Here is a 21,139-nt window from a genome sequence, read left to right as displayed (position 1 = left end):
TTCCAGTGAAAAAGTGAAGCAGACCAGTGGCGATGGACAAGGTAAATTCTGGTGCCAGCATTTAGCATCATATGTGTAATCATTAAAATCATGATTTTCAAGAATGTCGCTCAAAAAAAAAATCACTCTGATAGATACACGTTCTCAGGTCGCTGTGAATCTCAACTTATTTGGATGCCTTACTTTCCGATGTGGGTAATAAATATCTTTTAATTCTTGGAAACTTAGACTTAAGTATACAATGATATGTTATTATTTCATTAATATTTTGATACTATTAAAATGTGATACATTAAAGGAAGATTTGGATATCTTGCTATAAATACATAAAATATTCCTAATTTAGCACATTAGGGTATCAGAAATTAGTTTTGTGATTCGAACTGAAAATGTAAAATCAAGTAATTGATTTAGGTTTATAAGTTTAATTTGAAAGGAATACAAAAATAAGTTTAATTACCATAGGTATAAGAATTACATAGTCTTGGAGTTCCCATTGTGGCTCAACAGTAACAAACCCAACTAGTATCTATGAGGATGTGGGTTCAATCCCTGGCCTTGCTCAGTGGGTTACGGATCTGGCATCCCTTCAAGCTGTGGTGTATGGTCGCAGGCACCTCTGGGATCCCACATTACTGTGGCTGTGGTGTAGACTGGCAGCTGTAGCACAATTTGACCCCTAGCCTGGGAACTTCCATATGCCTAAAAAAGACAATAAAAAATTAAAGCAAAAAGAAAATAAAAGAACCACATAGTCTTATACATAGTTGAAGTACTTGGAAAGAAAAGTATATATATTTAGTTTATAAAAGTCACTTAAAATGTTTAATATAATTAAATAAGTGAATGATTAAAAAAAACCCTTACAGTGGCTGTTATATTTTATTAGGTGTGCAAATAAAATGAAATAATACTGAATTAAAAGGTTATGGGAGGAGCTCCCATCATGGCTCAGTGGTTAGCAAGCCCACCTAGCATCCATGAGGACGCAGGTTCGATCCCTGGCCTTGCTCAGTGGGTTGGGGATCCGGTGTTGCTGTGAGCTGCGGTGTAGGTAGCAGGTGTGGCTCAGATCTGGCATTGTGGCTGTGGCGCAGGCCAGCAGCTACAGCTCTGATTTGCCCCCACTAGCCTCGGAACCTCCATATGCTGTGGGTGCGGCCCTAAAAAAAAAAAAAAAAAAAAAAAAAGAAAGCCAAAAAAAAAAAAAAAAAAAAGAAAAGAAAAAAGGTCATGGGAAGCCTGGATGTGTGGATTTGTAACTTTCCTAAAATAGCTATTAATTTATAAACAAAAACAGACCCTAATGGTCCCTCTTCAGACCTGCTTCTGAGACCCAGCAGACTGCAAAGCACACGAGATGTAGGCGGAATATGCCCACGGGCTGGACAGTGTATTTTTGTCCATGAAAAGGACTACAAATATCACAGTGTTTCACCTGCCCAGTAACGGCAAAACACTAGAGCAACTGAAAATCGACCCCCAGACCAACCCTTTATAAGCAGTGAGCGAGCAGGAGTCCACAGGTATAGTCAAAACCCGTCTTTAGGTTGCTCGTCATTGTCCTTAGCAGTTATTCAGGGTGAGGGCCACCTCCCTTGCTCCTGGATGAAAAGTTAAGCAATCCAATCATTTCTTTTCTTTTTTTTTTTTTCGCTATGCCTATGGCATATCGAAGTTCCCAGGCCAGGGATCAAACCCATGCCAAACAGCAACTCAGGCCATTGCAGTGACAACGTGGGATCCTTAACCTACTGCTCCACAAGAGAAATCAGTCCCATAATTTTTCTGATCACACAAAGGCAATTAAAAATTCCAAAGCTGGAGTTCCCATTGTGGCTCAGCAGTGGCAAACCTGACTAGTACACATGAGGATGTGGGTTCGATCCCTGGCCTTGCTCAGTGGGTTAAGGATCTCGCATTGCTGTCCTTGCGGTGTAGGCCAGCAACTGCAGCTTCGATTGGATCTCTAGCCTGGGAACTTCCATATGCATGGGTACGGCCACAAAAAGCAAAAAGCCAACTAAATAAATCAATAAATCCTGAAGTTGCAAACATATTCTCAATTTATGTAAATTTAAAATCACACAGTGTCCAATTTCATGTAATACCCAGGGCTTTGAACTTGATTGAAAATTAATTCTCTCTCCTCCTTCAGAAAGTTCAACACCTTACTAGAAGGAGCAGTGAAAACAGCAAAAGTGTGGCTTTCACTTCAGTCTGTCTCTCAAAACTCTCGGGAGTGCATCTGATGATAAACGCACTTGTTCTTTTTTTTTTTCCTTTTTGGGCCGCACCTGCTGCATATGGAGGTTCCCAGGCTAGGGGCTGAGTCGGAGCTATGGCTGCTGGCCTACACCACAGCCACAGTAGCACTGGATCCGAGCTGCATCTGCCACCTACATAGCAGCTTTTGGCAATGCAGCTTTTGGCACCTGCTTTTGGCAGGTGGATCCTTAACACACCAAGAGAGGCCAGGGATCGAACCTGCATCCTCAGGGACACAATGTCAGGTTCTTAACCTGCTGAGCCACAATGGGAACTCATCCTGTGGATACAGCTTTGAAATGTAATATATAACATTTAAAATCATTCAACACTGTAATGGAATTGTGTCTTATTCTGTTGTATTTATCCAAAAGCCACTGAAGATTTGGAAAACTGAGCTATTTGCATTTAATATTGATAACAGAAAAATGTATGTGTAGAGAAATAAGGTCAGGATTATGATCTTTGAGTTAAAAAGATATTTCTGACAAAACCTGAAAAACCTGCATTGCTATGATTTTCCTTTGCCAAAAGTACATCATTCAAATATATATATAATGTATGCATATGAATATATTCTAATACATTCTAATGTAATGAATAATAAAAAAATAATTTTGTTTTCTTGGAGGTACGTTAAGACACCTTAATAACTGGTGCTGTATTTAGCAAAGAGCAATGTGGAAAACTCTCTTGGCTCATATATATATTGTTAAGCTAGATAATTAGTTTGATATGACAATATTTAGCATGAATGATATATCGATTAGGAGGGAATGCTATCTGATGCAACAGAGAAGAAAAATACTTGAAGCTGGTGTGGGGTGGGGTGGGGGAAGAAGATCATTCGAAAGCCATCATATTAGGATAGAATTTAATACAATGAAATTGTTTTTTTTGGGGGGGGCGTACCCATGGCATATGAAAGTTCCCAGGCTAGTTGCTGAGTCTACGCTGTAGGTGCTGGCCTGCACCACAGTCACCGCAACACCAGCTCCAACCTCATCTGCAGTCTATATGACAGCTCACAGCAATGCCGGATCCTTAACACACTGAGCGAGGCCAGGGATCAAACCCACATCCTCATGGATGCACCACAATGGGAACGCCATAGTACAATGAAAATTTAATTGGAGACATGACACTCTAGATCCTAAATGTAAGAGAAATTAAATAGGGGAAGTCAGAATGGGTTCGTCTGGGTTTGTTCAGAAGGCACATTGATAAATCTCATGCATGTAGCTGTGCACGGAGTCGTTGTAGGTGAGCCAGGCAGCAACTATGGACTTGCTGCTCAGTCCTCAGAGGATGGAACTGGTGAGGTATTTCTATGTATTCTCAAGATATAAAGTAATAAAACTGACTTATCCTTCTGCTGGTGGCTGAGTACAGCCCAAAGTAGAAAGCAGAAACCAAAATATTAAGAACTCGCCACCATCGAATGCTGACCCCTTCAAACTGAAAAATGAATGGGAGCATTTGGACAGAACACTGCTGACCTACAGAGCATGGGATCATTTCAGAGTTCTCTAGACCAAAGGAATTTTACTCTCTAGCCTTTGGTGCTCTCTAAAGGCAAAAGCAAGTACGAATACAAAGTTGAACTTCATTGAGCAGTTTAATAATTACTTTTAATACTAGTATCACTAGTTTGGATCTTTTTTATTGGCAAGTAAAATAAATCAGTAATTCTTTTAGCTTTGCTATAAATCAAGAGCTTCAGGGTGACAATTATATGTGCCATGTATGATAAAAAAAAGAAGGCGTAATTACAGTTTGCATAGAAAATTAAGTATTTAAACATCATGGTTGTGAAGTAACAAATAGGACTAAATTGAAAATGGCTATGAACTTATCACATATGTGTGTACGGATGGATAGATATTTTTGTCTATCTCTGTCCCCTGAAATGTCCTAAAGGTCCCATCATCCTAGTAGCACAAAGTCCAAACACATCAAATACTCGCAGTTTGGTTTTTTACATTAATTTCCACTGAAAGGAAACGGGATTTAGAAAATTGACTGGGAGTTCCCGCCTTGGCACAGTGGAAACGAATCCGACAAGGAACCATGAGGTTTTGGGTTCGATCCCTGGCCCCTCGCTCAGTGGGTGAAGGATCCGGCCTGCAAGCTGTGGTGTAGGCCGCAGATGCGGCTCGGATCCTATGCTGCTGTGGCTCTGGTGTAGGCCGGCAGCTGCAGCTATGATTTGACCCCTAGCCTGGGAACCTCCATATGCCACGGATGCAGCCCTAAAGAGACAAAAAGACAAAAAAAAAAAAAAAAAAAAAAAAGAAAATTGACTGATTGTGTGTCGGGGGTGGGGAAGGTGTGCAAGGGGCCTGAGATGGCTTGTTACTAGAAAGCAAAGACATCACTGTGCATTTTCAGCTACATGGCCACTTAAAGGATGGCTTTGGCTACCATCACATTTCGGTCAATGTACACACACACACATAGAACTAATGACCATAAAATAATGGAAAGAAATTGAGTTAACGAAAAGTCATTGGCTCTTCACGGCATTCTAAGAGAAAAACTATGTACAGTATAAAAACAATGTGGTTATAAGAGACTATGAGTTTCTTTCTTTTTTGGTCTTTTTGGGCCACACCCATGGCATGTGGACGTTCCCAGGCTAGGGGTCAAATCAGAGCTGCAGCTGCCGGCCTACGCCACAGTCACAGCAATGCAGGATCCAAGCCATGTCTGCGACCTACACCACAGCTTGCAGCAATGCTGGGTCCTTCATCCACTGAGCAAGGCCAGGGATTGAACCTGCATCCTCACAGAGACAACACCAGGTCCTTAACCCACTAAGCGACAACAGGAATGCCTGAAAGCATTAAATTTTGACATGAGGAATCCAATGGAATGAAACTGAGGTCTCTCTAGTCAGAAAGATTTAAATGACCTGAGTGAATCAAAAAAATGCAAAGTGCAAGAGAAGCAGCCAAGAACCTTAACCTCAAATCCATGGGTAGGCAGATGAAATAAACGTGGCTTAGTCAAATCTAGGGAATGTGGGCCCCGAGGCAATTTTTCAGAGGCCATGGGTGTCTGCTGTACAGACAGGTCCATAGGGTTCCAGCTGCTGTGCATGGGAGACTCCAGCATTGCATCCTGGATGGGGCTTTTCCTGCCCTCTAGTGGTTCTCTCTGGTCATAACTGGAACTAACAACAACTAACTCAAGTGTCAGAAACTTTAAATGATGTGACATTTCTGTACTTTGGGCTGGGATTATATCCGTTCAGTATGGTGGCAGGGCTTATCTCGCCGAGACCCGCATCTGATTGACAAATGCATTCTTCCTCAAGTGCAGCTCAACTTAGATCCACAAAGAAAAATGTGAAAAGGGACGATGCTGGTGTGGATGTTGGAAAGTTCTAGAAGCACAGCCCACGGAGGTTCCAGAGACCAGAATGCAAAACCCTCCTGGGCCAGACTTTGGATGAACTCACTAACAATAACTTTGAACTCTATTTCCTCATCAGAGAAATGAGGGTGTGACTAGAACCATGTCTCTGGCCATACCTGTCCGGGATATTCTGGGAACGCAACGTATACAAAGAGTTTGAAGATCTGAACCAATTTCCCAGTCTGACTTCATTTCTTTTTTATAAGTACAAGCAAATAAATGTTTATTACATCTCTGGATTGGAGAAGACTTTTTATGGTTAAGAGTGATGAAAGAAATTATAATGGAAAAAGACCAATAATTCAGAAGGCAGCACGAGAAAGAAAAGACAAAGAACAAGCTGAGAAACACGGGCAACAAATAAGAGAAATAATAACAGTAAACCTTTATTGTGTCTGACCTTTATTAGGGCTTTACAAAGAGCCGGGCATATTTGAAGAGCTCTACATGGTTTCATTTCATGCATACATTTCCTTCCACAGTCAAGTAAAATCCCTTTAACAAATAGGATCACACTTTTAAAAGAAGCAGGTTAAAGAAAACATGACCGTTCAGTTTTAGATTCCATTTTTACTCGGAAGCAAAAGCACTTGGGTTTGTTCACCCGTAATAACAATAGGGTGCATTTTCCATTCGATGGAGAGAATAGCTGAAAGAAAGCTGCAGGAAAAGTGAAAACGGGACTGTCTTTAAAGAGAAAACAGAGACTTTTTTTTTTTTTTTCCTTCTTTTTTTACTGCAGCACCTGTGGCATATACAAGTTTCTGGGCTGGGGTCAAATCAGAGCTGCTGCTATCAGCCTCTGCCACAGCAACTCCAGATCCCAGACGCATCTGCGACCTACACCACAGCTCACCACAAAGCTGGATCCTTAACCCGCTGAGCAGGGGCGGGAATCAAACCCGTGTCCTCACGGATGCTAGTCGGGTTCGTTAACCGCTGAGCCACCATGGGAAGTCCCAGAGACCATTTGGATGCTAGTGAAACCAAAGGCCATTGAGGAAGAAGCCCCAGCGTCATGTTTTCTAGCACGTTCCTGGTATTCTTTCTAAAGGGAGGACAAAAGCCAGTTTTAAGATGCAAAGTTACCCACAGGTTTACACATGTGGAGTCACCCATCAGTGGGGTTTATTGTGACCCAAGAGCCTTCGCTCTTCAGGGAGAAGCTCTGGGTTGTGATTATCCTCCCGCTGGCCGGTCGCCTTCTTAGGGGCCTGGCTCTTGACTCTGTTGCACTTCGGCCCCGCCTGCGCATCTCACTGTCATTCCTTTCTTGGAGCCTTAGTTGTGGGAAGTCTTTTCCGCTCGCCTCCAGGATGTTCTCCTCAATGCTGCTCTGTGAGTAGCTGTATCTGGGCTGTGTCTGTGATAACAGCTCGGGGTCTTCCTCCTCCACCGCCGTCGTCATTCCCCGGGATCACGTCTCTTTTATCCACTCGCCCATCGATGGATTCTTCGGTCGTTTCCATGTCTTGGCTACTGTGAATAATGCTCTGATGAAAATGAGGGTGCAGGTAGTTTTTCGAGTTAGTGTTTTCATTTCCCTTAGCTAAATACCGAGAAGCGAAATTCCTGGACTGTATGATGGCTCTGTTTTTAATTGTTTTGAGGAACTTCCATGTGGTTTTCCACAGTGGCTGCACCAGCTAACATTCCCACCAACAGAGCACGAGGGTTCTCTTTTCTCTGCATCGTCGCCAGCATTGTTATTATCTTTTCGAGAGAGGCCATTCTGATGGGTGTTGGGTGACACCTCACTGTGGTTTGGAATTGCATTTTCCTGATGGTTCGTCCCATCAAGAACACTTTCTTTTTTTCTTTCTTTGCCTTTTCTAGAGCCGCACCCACGGCATATGGAGGTTCCCAGGCTGGGGGTCCAATTGGAGCTGCAGCTGCCGGCCTACACCACAGCCACAGCGATGCAGGATCCAGGATCCGAACCGCATATGCAACCTACACCATAGCTCACAGCAACGCCGGATCCTTAACCCACTGAGCAAGGCCAGGGATCGAACCCACAACCTCATGGTTCCTAGTTGGATTCATTTCCACTGTGCCACAATGGGAACTCCGAATTGCTCTTCTTTTACAACCGATTAGATTATTCCTTAAAAATAATCCCCCTAATCCCCCCCCACCAACCCCCGATCAAATCCAAGCTGAGTTGGCTAGAGAATGCTTCACATAACCTCCTAGCCATCACCTCAGGTGGTCCCTGACACTCTCTGGAATAAATGGTTCATTTCTAACATGTCCTACAGCTATCACTGATCTCAAGCCTTTTCTCCAATGTTCCTTCCGTTCTGCCTCTTCAATTTGATCCATCCTCGAATCTCTCAAAAGACGTCCTTTCTTGTGTTCATACAGAACTCAGCCTTCTCTGAATTCTTACAGCATCTACTGTTTGTTGCTTGAATATTTTCTCTTTCTTATTTTGGGGTTTTATTTTTTTGGTCTTATATGTGTTTATATTTTGTCTTCCCAAATGGACCAAAATCTTGGAGAAGTAGGAATCCCTTGTTACAATTCCTTTATATGTCTTAAGACACAGTGGGTACCTCAATAGATTTCAATAGAGATCCTGATTCTTTTACACATGTGGTAAATCACTTCTTTAGAGTAACTTGGTATCTCAGTCATTGCATGTCATTTCGCTGTCCACACTGTGAAGTGGTTTGGTGGGTGAAAAATCACTTCCCAATAAGATCTTCTGGGCTTTCAATCAAGTCCTATGTAGTGTATATTATTGGGTCAAGATTCCGGAGTGTATTTCATCTTATTATTTATCAAATTAAAACTGTGCCCCAGTCTCCCCAAAATAATTTAATATTAGGGATGTTCTATCAAATAAAAGTTAAACAGAAACAAAGGAAATCCTGATATCACATAGCCAGTGGACATAAACTGGTATTTATTTATGCAAACATACTTAAAACTCCTCTGAATCGTCAAAGAAAAGTTACGTGGCCATATAAAATGGGAAAAATCTAGGTGAATATTATGACTTCATATTTAGTTCATCAAAAATAGTGACGTAAAATGCCTTGCCACAAACCCAGAAGAGTTAACCAGAGTGAGAAAATGTCAAAAGGCATCAGTTCCTCCCTGGAAAAGGCATGTCCATTTAAAAAAAAAAGCGTTTCAATTGCTAGGAATTCCAGTAACAAAAGATTAAATTTTCTGGTCATAATGACATCTTGCAAAACCTACATAGCTTCACCCCTGCCAACTAACTCTAGAACACACAAAAGAAACCCCCCGTACAGAATACTTCTGCACTAGAAAACAGGTAATCCACATTCTGATAAAGAGCAAAAGACAAGTGCTTTATTATGAGAACGGTTCAAGTAAAATTTCAGTGTGTGCACCAGTGAGCATGAAGAGAGATTTGCATCAACTTTTGGGGAACGAACACTAGCTGAAAAAGGGGGTGACACGGTTTTTTTTTTCCAACACCATCCTCTGCTAAGGCAAAAATACATTTCGTTTTAGGATGAAACTGTTACAGAAGAAGAGCTACGTCACAGTCCAGTCCAGATCGCCCTAGTCTGGAAGCCACCATGGGGACGGCACGTCGCCTACAGGGAGAGCTTTCTCATGTGGGCTAGAATTACAGTGCTGATCACAGCTTTATGCTTCTTCAAACTGATAAAATTTGAACACACTTTCTCCTTCTCAGGAGTGTGCAGATGGGGGCCCATATGTGGATATTACACTAATTACAACATTCAGCAACATTGCACAGTCAACCTCCAAGGCTAATTCAGTATAAAATGACAAGTATTCAAATGAACTTTTACTAGTGGTTTTACATCGCGTACATCACTGATGATGAAAGGAAAGTGGGCAAAGGCCCAGTTACAAAGCTGCACATCAGAGGCATGACGATGTGGCATAAATACAAGAAATGTGGCAAAATATTAAAAACAAACAGGTTACATGGGAACCAACCGAACACCCACATAAGCATAAATCAATACTGTGCTGTTATAAATAGCAGGTTTTGCTCAGAAGTCTCTTAAGGGATGACAGATATTACTGAGTTGGGGTGGAAAAAGAGGCTAGGAGGAGCATGAGGCAAATGTCCCCAATGCCAGTTCATTCCTGAGGTGGCATTAGTTCTTAACCGATGCGCCGATCGACATTGTAAAGCCACGTCTGTGCTACGCAGCAGTCCCGGTGCGCCTGTCGGTCCGCGTTAAGGTGTGGGATTTGCAAGGGCAGCAGCCCTGAGCGATAGGTTACATTACTGTTGCCAGGTGAAGTAGTGATGCTTTTTAATTTTGCTGCTACAATGGGCAGTGGGCCAGAAAACCCTTGAAAATGCAAAAGAAATCTGATGCAGGTTTAACTTCTTCCCTAGAACTTCTTAGCTGGAAGCCAAGCTACTATTATTTCCATGTACTTCATTTTACAAACTCTTGAGTGCCAACACTGTAAACACGGCACCTTCTCCACTAAACCTTGTCTGATAACAAGGATGAGAGCAAAGATAAGCAGGAATCATTTCTGTGTACCATAGGGCTGACCGAGTTGCCAGCTTCTGGTTTAAATTTAAATATGATTGAAAAATAATCTTTAAAAGTCCATGCTACAATTGTAAAGACTATTTCTGTTCACTTTTAGTTCTGGACACAATGTTCAAAACTGCATTATGGAGGTAAGAAGTGTAAAAACCCACCAGAATGTAAGTAACAGAAAAAACACTTTCAACTCAAAGCATCAAACATACATTTACGTGCAGAAATCTAGACAACTATACAAGTTTGTAAGCAATCATCTGTTTTATTATACAACTCTATAAACAGAAAATGAACAGAAATACACAATATACTTACCTGTACATGTGAACCTACTTTTTTTAGCTACAGGTATTTATTATAGTTCATACGGACTTTCATTTTACAGTTCATGACTATGTATAACCTTATTGCGATAAGGGCAAATTCTACATGGGGAGAGCCACGGGCCAATCACATTGGGCATTTACCAGTACATTCCAAACCTGTACCTCACACGGACGTATCTTCCCTGCTCCTCTAGGTCCGAGCTGCGTTACAGCTTAAGCTCGTTGGCTATTTTGGAGGCAATGTTCTTAAAGGCAATAGAGGTCCCGGATATTCGCTTGAAGCGAACGCCGTTGAGGGACAGTCGGGGCAGCTTGCAGACCTCCATCTCCCACTGCACGAGGCTGTCCTGCCTGGCGTCGCCATGGACGCAGAAAAGCAGAAACCTCTCTTTTTGTTCATAATCACAGTTGTTGGCATCTAACACTTTGCGAATTTCTCTCATCATGTCATTGGGGTCCATGGAACTGGTGGTCTTCATGCTCCACGTGAACCGCAGAGAGCGGGGCTTGGAGTCTTTGCCCTCGTCCTTGTCTCTTTCTTTCGGTTCCCCTGTGGTACTTCTGGAACAAGCGGGCAGAGGGGGAAAAGGAAAACGAAAAGGCCGTTCAGCAACGAAGTCGAAACGCACCTAAGACCTAAGTGGTCACAACTGAGAGCCTAATGAAACTCCCCCACGTGCAGACCACCTTCGAGGAGACACAAAGATTTGCAACATCCGCTGTGACAAAACTCAGCCCCCAGGACACCTTCTGTTTTGACTTTTTTAATATCTTTGATTTACAAGAGCCTATTTTCTTTCTTTCTTTCCTTTTTTTTGAGGGTGGTGGTGGGGGGCTTTTTAGGGCCACACCCATGGCATTTGCAAGTCCCCAAGCTAGGGGATGAATCGGAGCTGCAGCTGCCGGCCTACACCACAGCCACGGCAATGTGGGATCCTTAACCCACTGAGCAGGGCCAGGGATCGAACCCGTGTCCTCACGGACACTAGATGGGTTCATTACCGCTGAGCCACAATGGGAACTCCCCACATTTTCTTAAATATATTTGTTTGCAGGAAGTAAGTTTGCATCTGAAAGGGAAGAATACCTTTCCTCCATGTTTCTCTCAGTTTGAAAATGCGGATCCTCCATTTTTTGCACATTTATACAAAATGCAGACCACTAGCACTCTACTTCTAAATGCGTTTTTTTTTTTTTGGGGTCTTTTTGTCCTTTTTAGGGCCGCATCCTCGGCATATGGAGGTTCCCAGGCTAGGGGTCAAATCAGAGCTGCAGCTGCCGGCCTACACCACAGCCACAGCAAGGCCAGATCCGAGCCGCGTCTGCGACCGACACCACAGCTCACGGCAACACCAGATCCTCAACCCACTGAGCAAGGCCAGGGATCGAACCCACAACCTCTTGGTTCCTAGTCAGATTCGTTTCTGCTGCTCCATGACGGGAACTTCAATGCACATTTTTGAAATATAAAGAAAACTTTCTATCTTTTTTTTGGATAGGGGAAGGACAGGGACAAGGAGAGTAGTGATGGCTACAAGGGATTAGTTGTACCTGAAAATGTTGAAAAAGAATGCTGTCCTGCGAGGGGGTAGAGACATCAGGCCATAGCACACACAGCAGTGTGGACATCAGCTCTTCTAAGGATGCCAACGTTTTGCTAAAGATAGCCTTACAATTGTCTATAGGGCTCTGGGCTCCTCATGATCTACACTCCAACTCCCTGCCAACCCCTCATGAGTTCCTATTATTTTCTCCTCACTCATTCCCGTCAAGACACACTAGCCTCCATACTATTCTTTGAACATACAGGGTATCTTCTTTGCCTTAAGGCTTTAACACAGACCGTTCCCTCCACCACAAATGCTTTTCCCTCAGACGGCTGCATGACTAACTCTCTTCTTTCAAATTTCTGCTCACTTTCCCCTTGTGGTCTACCCTAACTACCCTACTGCACCCAATTCCACCCTACTCCATCCAATTCCTACCCCATCCAGTTCCACCCTACTCCATCCAATTCCTACCCCATTCAATTCCAACCTACTCCATCCAATTCCTACTCCATCCAATTCCTACCCCATCCAGTTCCACCCTACTCCATCCAATTCCTACTCCATCCAAGTCCAACCTATTCCATCCAAGTCCAACCCCATCCAAGTCCAACCTACTCCATCCAATTCCTACCCCATCCAGTTCCACCCTACTCCATCCAATTCCTACCCCATCCAGTTCCACCCTACTCCATCCAATTTCTACTCCATCCAAGTCCAACCTATTCCATCCAAGTCCAACCCCATCCAAGTTCAACCTACTCCAATTCCAACCTACTCCATCCGATTCCTACCCCATCCTAGTCCAACCTACTCCATCCAATTCCTACCTCATCCAAGTCCAACCTACTCCATCCAATTCCACATTGGACAGGGCATGGCCAACCTCCTCACCTTGCTCTATTTTTTCCTCTATGGTACCAATCACATTCTTATACTATTTAATCCACTGCTCTATTATGTTTATTATTTATTGCTGGCCTCTACCATCAGGTTATAAATTCTGGGAGGGCAAGGGGTTTTGTTTGTTTTGTTCACTGATCTATCTCAGGCATCTACAACTGTGCTGGGCAAAAAGTAGACGATTAACATGTATTTGTTAAATCCATCAACCTTACTGGATTTTCCTTACTGTAGGTCTCCCATAAATAATACAGAACCAGAAAACCTATTTCGAATAATCAAAGAAAGTTAAAATTGATTTTTTATGATTCAGAAGAACTTATAATTAAGTTTGTTGAGCAATTACCCAAATATAGATGTTACAATTTTAACTTGTTAATCTATCTTACTTGTATGTGATTTAAAAAAGTGATATACTTCTAAAAATTTGTTTAAATTACTCAATGAATTTTCATTACATTTATAGTTGTACAATGATCAAGAAGGGATATACTTCGAAAGGAGTTCATATTCTACTCCATGAATATTTTATATCTATATATACACTTTACATCAATATTATCACAATGTATATATGGTCATGTATATATTTTATATATATAAATTATTATGTACACATTTATATATACATGTCTTCCTCCTCATTCCTAAATATTTGAGCTGACAAAGCTCTGCCCACTATGCAAGTTTGAGAAAAATCAGGAAAGGAGTAAGTAGAGAAAATCAATTTCCAAAGACTACGACATAAGTATGGAGAGTATTTATTTCAGTGTCTTCTCCATTCTTCTCTTTCTGCTCACTGAGCCTAAGCCATAGGACCACATGCAGGCCATGGCATCAGCCAGGGAGGGAAGGCACCCACAAGATCATTCGATTGGACACTCATTTTATTTTTTTATTGGTATGGCCATACCTGCAGCATATGAAAGTTCCCAGGCTAGGGGTCGAATTGGAGCCACAGCTGCCAGCCTACACCACAGCCACAGCCACGCGTGATCCGAGCCGCGTCTGCGACCTACACACAGCTCACGGCAATGCCTTAACCCTTAACCCACTGAACAAGGCCAGGGATCAAACCTGCATCCTCATGGATATTAGCTGGGTTCATATCCCACCGAGCCACAAAGGGAACTCCTCTGAACACTCATTTTAAAAGCAGAACTGATGGCTAGGAAACTTAAATTACTTTTCTGAGGTCATATAGCTAACGAATTGAAAAGCAGAGACTGAAATCCGGTATTTTATCCCAAGTCTAGTTTTCCTTCCATCCCACCAAGGAAACCTGATGCCCATGAAGACAACACGTACATATAAGACATTTTCCACACGCATCTCAAAGGCATCCCCACTGGGGACATTAACTGGAGAACGTGCCTAGAAATACTGACACCCAGAGGGGCAGCTAATGTTTACTGAGCACTTACTAGGTTCCGGGAACTGGTCTAAGTGCCTGGTGGACCTTATTCATTCATTTACCCCTCACACGACCCTAGGGGGCAGCCGGGATGAAGACACAAGTGACTTTCTTAAAAGCTGTGCAGCGAGTGGCACGGGACCGCTCACACCCACCCCGTGGTCCAGCTCGCAGCCAGCGCCATCCACCGTCAGGCCCGACCAGCTCTCTGAAATGACAGGACCTCACTAGAACTGGCTTGGTCCCGCCGATGCTCCCTCCTGCTTCTTCCTCTTTAAAATGCATACTTTCCTCTTGGTTGTTATGAGGCTTAAATGCCAGCCAGTATCTTATAGGTAGTAGGTATTTAATAAGTTTGTTCAAAGCAAAAAAAAAAAAAAAAAAAAAAAAAAGAAAGAAAAAGAAAAAGAAACAAAAGAAAAAAGGAAAAAAAATCAACAGTGACCAAAGGAAACACGCTGTCACATTAAAAAGGTAAATGCATGCGGATGACGTGCGACATCCATCGGCACTTGTGACACTACATACTCCTGAGTGTCTCAGAGGAAAATCAAGCAGAAAGAGAGGATGAGATGCAAGAAGGGGGCTCTAGAGGGAGGACGAAGTGAGGGAGGGGCCAAAAGGAGCAAAAGTCCCACGAGTTTATTTAACAGGCAGAAGAAAGTTAAAAATATTTGTCCTGCCTCCCTTGGGCTTCCTGCTATGGCGACTCAGGGATCTAACTCAGGACAGAAACATCTCAATCATTAGGACCAGACTTCTACGGACCACAGTTTATAATAAAAAAAAAAAAAAAGAAAAAAAGGGCTACACAGGAATGCTCCATAAAGCTTTTCCAAAGCCCGCCGTGTTTTATATTTCAAATAATTTTATTTATTTTGTTTAGTTTTTAGGGCCACACCTGCAGCCTATGGAGGTTCCCAGGCTAGGGGTTGAATTGGAGCTAACACTGCCGGTCTACACCACAGCCAGGGCAACTTTGGATCTGAGCTTCATTTGCAACCTACACCACCGCTCACGGCAATGCCAGATCCTTAACCCACGGAGCAAGGCCAGGGATGGAACCTGCATCCTCATGGAAACTGCTGGGTTCTTAACCCGCTGAGCCACAACAGGAACTCCCAATATTTCAAATAATTTTAAAAAGGAGAGATTCAGTTGAGGCTTGTGTTCCGCTGCTCAGATATAATTCCCGAATGAAGCCAGGCCTCTGTCCTACTGAGGAACTGCTTGTCAAGGTTCTGAGATTTCACTGGACCCCTTAATGCTGGTAGAGACTCAAAAGAACGGAATGCTTTCGTTTCTCATATTGCTCATTTATAAATTTAATTTCTTAAATTACTCTAGACCAGCAGCATCAGTGACCCCACCCCCCCACCCCCAATCAAAACCCCTGGAGGTGGGGCCCAGCCACCTGCTTTATCAAGCCCCCGACCTGATTTTGACTGTGCTCAAGTTTGAGATCCATTGCCAAAACAAATGCACGACCAGTATTAAATGTTGAAAAACCACAAAGTACTCTGGGGTGAGAATTAGGAAACGTGGTCCCCCACTGAAGAGTCACCTAAAATATCACACCTTCCTATATATTTGGTTACCTCCGTGTTCTGTGTTATTTGACTAAAACTAATTTGATTTACATTGTTTCAGTGAGGAAAGGACCGGTACTTTTTTTTTTTTTTTTTTTTTGCCTTTTAGGGCCACACCCTCAGCACACGATGTTGCCAGGCTAGGGGTGGAATCTAGTGCCACAGCTGCCGGCCTACACCACAGCCACAGCAATGCCAGATTCGAGCCACATCTGTGACCTACACCACAGCTCATGGCAACTTCAGATCCCTGACCCACTGAGTGAGGCCAGGGATCGAACCCACAACCTCATGGATACTAGCTGGATGGTTTCTGCTGCGCTGCAATGGGAACGCTCATAGACCGGTACATTTTAATCTGTTAATTCTTCTGCTACGACATATTTCATAGGACAGAAAGGCTACATAGCATACAATTCGAAATACTGTTTAGAAACCACAGACTTCATTCACTTAAACTTAATAAATGCTAGGCAACATCAGGAAAATCCATACCAGGGCAAGGCTTTCACATCCACATACTATCTAGTTATTAGCTCTATCCATGTTTATTAAGTGCTGTAAGGATTTCAAAGGTTCGTCTTCCCACAGGGGCCTAGCAGCCAAGTACACATGGTGGCTCCTCACCTTGGGGTGTCGGCTCTGCCACTGGCTTCGCCTTCACTTGGATCCCTCAAAACAAAGTGAAGGTGAGATTTAATGATAAAGGTGAAAAAATATATCAAGAAAACCTACATCTAAAATGATTTTAAAATTATCTTGCTGAGCAAACTGCTGGCATGATAGTTTTCCATTACCCGTCAGTCTAATACTATTTCTCTTGGTTTTCATCACAGCCACACACACTTCACTATCATTTATTGAGCGTCTACTGGGTATCGTCATAGAGGAGAGGCTAGGTGAACGTTTAGGATTTTTTTTTTTTTTTAATGTGATCTTCCAATTCCCGGCCACGATTTTAAAGTTGTAATTTATCTTTTGGTTTAGTTAAGTTCAATCTAAAGTTAAAACTGCTTTAACAATTAGCAACAGCACAGTTCAACTTCATAATGGTTTAGTAAACATAGTTCAAGTAGTCGCTCAATTTAGAAAAATATAAATTAACCCTGTAATTAGAAATAAAACTCAACATAGATACAAGTAGTTCTAAAAATAAAGACTAACTGTTCAATATGCAAGTAACTCATTTCAGTAGTTCTGTTTACATTTCATGCACATGATACAATTGTTACAGCAAACCAAGCAGCCCACCCAAGCAAGCAAGTCTATAAACACGCAGGAGTTCAGTCTTAAATAGAAACAATGATCTTACCTGGACACCCACCTGTGAAGTAAAATCAGGACACCTCCACGTGTTTTTTTTATTGAACGTAATTAGTATTTTTTAAATCTACCAAAATTTTAACTATGTCATTTTCAAAGGTAAGTGAGAAGCTACATAGGAGCATCAAGTTATAAACCAATTTAAATATATTGAGATGGTTTGTGATATAGCAAAACTATTAAATAGCAGGGGAAAATCACCAATTTGAACCCTTAAGAGTCCTCAATTTTTAACCATTCCAGAAACAGTAATATTATTGACGTAAAATGAACGCCACAGGAATAATATTAGCACCGCCCCTCTCGCTCCCTGAATTAATAAAACACCTCTGTACACCGAGCTCTAAAACTTCAACTGGTGGTTAAAAATATGAATGCCTTATATTCTTCTCAAGGTCTTTATAGGGCTTTCTTGACAAAGATATTCTATAAAAACCACTCTCCTATCTGAAGTTAAAAGCACGATAAGATGTGTTTTCACATTGAGATGGCTTTTAAAAAATTCCTCTTTTCAGTAACTGTCATTTTCACTGGGAAGTAAACAAGAAGTCAATGTCTTCTATACAAACCTATTTTTATTAAAGCACACTGAAACAGAACATTTTTTGAGCAGGCTCAAAGTGAAATGTTTATTTTGAGTCCCCTGTAGATGTACGGATACAACTGAAGCGTGGTCCATCAAACTGGGCAAGGAGGAAAATAATGCTGCTGATTCCTGCTGCTAAGATAAAATTCCTTTCACCGGAAGGGACTTTTCTGTCCTATTTATATGTTGCCTTATGAATCATGGCTAGCAGACTGCTGCCCACCTGCAAGCCTTAGGAATGAAACACCCCTCGGACCCCACTTCCCCTGCGCTAACTGTTGCCATAGCAACTGCCTTGTCACACTGTTCCCCATACCCTGTTCCTGGCTTCCTGGATGCCACCAGGAACACTGACTGGAACAATTCTGCTATTGGCAACTGTTTCAAATAGTTCAGCAAGTCAGCTCCATGCAGCCATAGTGGGAGGCAGTTAGGGATACAGGAAGCAGGTTGGTGCAAGAGCACATGCCAGGCAACACAGCTCTTCAACACCCCAAACTTAAAAATATGCCGCAAGTGTGGCCCTAAAAACAAACAAAAAAGTTCAAAGAAAAACCTCACCTGAACAAATCAGTTTATTCCCTATATAAGAACTACGGTTAAAAAATCATGAGGTCTGATATCATCTCCAATTTATACAGCAGGTGTTCATAACTGATCCAAAGCAAATTGCTCTTAATGCTCTTTAAAAAGATTTCTGAAATAGTACATCTACGTCCTCTCAAGAGATGAGTCAAGTGTAAATGATTTTCTGATTAGAAAGTTCTTTCCTAAGACCCAGAAAACAACATTTTGGTGTCCAGCTTCTTAACTGGCCAAGGAGAACCACAAACTGGCTTCTTCCTGTGATGATGGTTTTCAGACACATGAATGGTTAACTCAACTCTTCTTTATTTTTCTCTTCTTAAAGCTTAATAACCCAAATTCCTCTACTTTTCCCCCTATAAAATCTCATTTTTTCATCTTTTTAACAAGGCTTTTGGCACATGGATGCAGGCGGTCCCAGCATCCTGAGGAGTCTGAGCAGCACTCAGCATCAGCCCTGCCCTGAGCACACCGCTGCCTTATTTCTTCAGGCTTCAGGCAGAGTGAAGTGAGGAGGCCAAGGGAACAGGGAGAAAGGCTGGGCTTGACCCAGGATGGACTGACGACGACGAGACAAGTGGGAAGAATGATTACCTGACAGCTGGGTTGAGACTGTTCAATGTGTTGGCACTGAGACTCTCTAGTTTATCTCCAAGCCCGCTCACAAGTTCAACACACTGCAAATGCAGAATGATCAGCTGCATCTGCAGTCTGCCTGCCGGCTGCGTAAGAACCCAGCAGGTTCACTGCTGGGACAGAAGCCATCACTTGCATTAAGTCGTCTGTGGGGTATTGGGTGGCCTCCTGTCCAGCGACAAAACACTACCCTCATGCACTGCTGTGAACACAAACGTATTTGTGAAGCCAAAGCTGTTCACATGGTGACAGTGACCTCGGAGCAGAACTGGGAATTTCTTCTCTAACCAAATCCAGAATTAATTAAAATATGTTAAAAGCCGAGTCACTAAAAAACCCTAATTTCCAACAAAGCACAGCAATCAACCTCCTCCCTCCACCCAGACGCTCCACTACAGGACGTTGTTCACAACGCAGTAAGGGCAGGTGGCGCCCGAGGAGCCTTCCCGTTCCCCACAGAGCCTGGCTCCGAACACTCTCACTCCCTCAGCCTTGATCTCCATCTCAGGACCTTCCTCCTTCAGGGCACTTAGCAGAATGTATTATAACCTTAATTGCCTTTCACACCATCCATTCATCCACCCACCCACCCATCCACCCATTCACCTGCCCACCCACCCCATCCACCCACCCATCCATCCGCCCACCCATCCGCCCATCCACCCACCTGTCCATCCATCCACCCATCCGTCCATCCACACATCCATCCAACAACCCATCCACCCACCAACCCATCCACCCATCCATCCATCCATCATCCATCATGCATTCAGTGAATGACATGCTGCCTGTCAGAGGAGGCTCTCGCTACCCTGCCCAAGATGCAGCCACAAACACACAAGCAAACAAGCCAGCCGCAAACCCTGCTCTCACAGAGCACACCTTCTCCCTGGAGAGACAGACCATGAACAGACAGGTAAAGTGGACACATCAGCTCAGATAGCACAAGTGCTAAAGCAGGAGAGGGGGTGCTGGAGGAAGAGGCTGTGATTTTCAACAGGGGGTTGAAAAAGGCCTCACTGGGGAGGTGACACTACAGCAAAGACCTGGAGGCGGTGTAGAAGCCAGCCACACAGAGTCGGGGAAGAGGACTCCAGCAGGAGGAGGAGCAAGCGGTGGAGACCAGGTGTGCCTGGTGAGCTCCAGGTCAGCCAGGTGCCCAGTGTGGTGGGCAAGGAACTGGCAGGGAGGGCCTGGGAGGGGTGGGATCGGAGCAGATAGGGGCAGCGGTGGCGAGGGCTGTGAACTGTATTCTGGGTGGGATACACGGCAAGCTGAGGATTTTAAGAATTCACACAGTCAGTAGCAAGGGCAGAAGCGGTGCGGAGGTGGAAGATCAGCAGTGGTTCAGACCGAGTGCTGGGGCCTCGGAAGCGGCCGAGTCCGGCAACACTGTGAAGCCGGAGGCAGCACGAGCGCTGATGGAGCTGCTGTGCGCTGTGAGCCAAGGAGGCGTCAAGGGTAACCGAGCCTCGAGGTCCCAGCACCCCACCCAGAAGGACCTGCAGCCATCACCTCCGATGGTGAAGAGGAGGCAGGGGCAGGTTCAGGGAAGGGGGCTGGGGCCGAGCCCTGAGCACGATCGGTCTGAGAGCCTACGACACGTGGATTTATGAGCCTGTCGTGCAGAGGGGTGGCCCGGATTAAGAATATAAACTAGTATACGAAGGAATCTACAGTCTGGGGCCTGAGTGAGCTCCCATGGGGAGTGTGGATAACGGGAGAAGAGAAAGTGCCCAAAGAACACAGGGCACCATGGTGTTTCAAGGTGGGGAGAAGGGCAAGGGACCTAAAAGAACCGGAAAGGAGTCTGAGAAAGGACAGCGGCCCCAACCGAGAGGGAGGAAGCCAAGGGAGGAAAATGTTTCCACCGGGTGCAGGCGAAGGGCCCCAGGACAGTGCGCTCTCGCTGAAGGGGGGCCGGGCTGGGTCTCAGGCAGGGCTGCATCAAGCCCACCCGGTGCCTGATGGAAGGCCCAGGGGCGCAGGTCCTCACACTTGCTCAGCGCCTATGGGCAA

At 43.8% G+C, this 21,139-nt stretch overlaps 1 protein-coding gene across 5 annotated transcripts in view; it reads right to left on the bottom strand.

Moving 5' to 3' along the window:
• The window catches only part of MARK1 (microtubule affinity regulating kinase 1), a 126,231-nt gene continuing 113,910 nt past the window's right edge, over positions 8,819-21,139 (bottom strand). For 3 of the 5 annotated variants that reach the window (XM_021064328.1, XM_021064329.1, XM_021064333.1), the window contains 2 exons: positions 16,618-16,662; positions 8,819-11,098 (listed from right to left, as the gene is read on the bottom strand). In XM_021064328.1, coding sequence (XP_020919987.1) covers positions 10,744-11,098; positions 16,618-16,662 — 400 coding nt within the window. In that variant the 3' untranslated portion in view covers positions 8,819-10,743. The remainder of the gene's footprint in view (positions 11,099-16,617; positions 16,663-21,139) is intronic. The other 2 variants (XM_021064330.1, XM_021064331.1) reach the window with 1 other exon arrangement.

This window comes from Sus scrofa, chromosome 10 (genome assembly GCF_000003025.6).
Source record: "Sus scrofa isolate TJ Tabasco breed Duroc chromosome 10, Sscrofa11.1, whole genome shotgun sequence".
NCBI lineage: Eukaryota > Metazoa > Chordata > Mammalia > Artiodactyla > Suidae > Sus > Sus scrofa.
The sequence above is the reverse complement of the archived record's forward strand: the minus strand, read 5'-3'. Positions and strand labels throughout refer to the sequence as shown.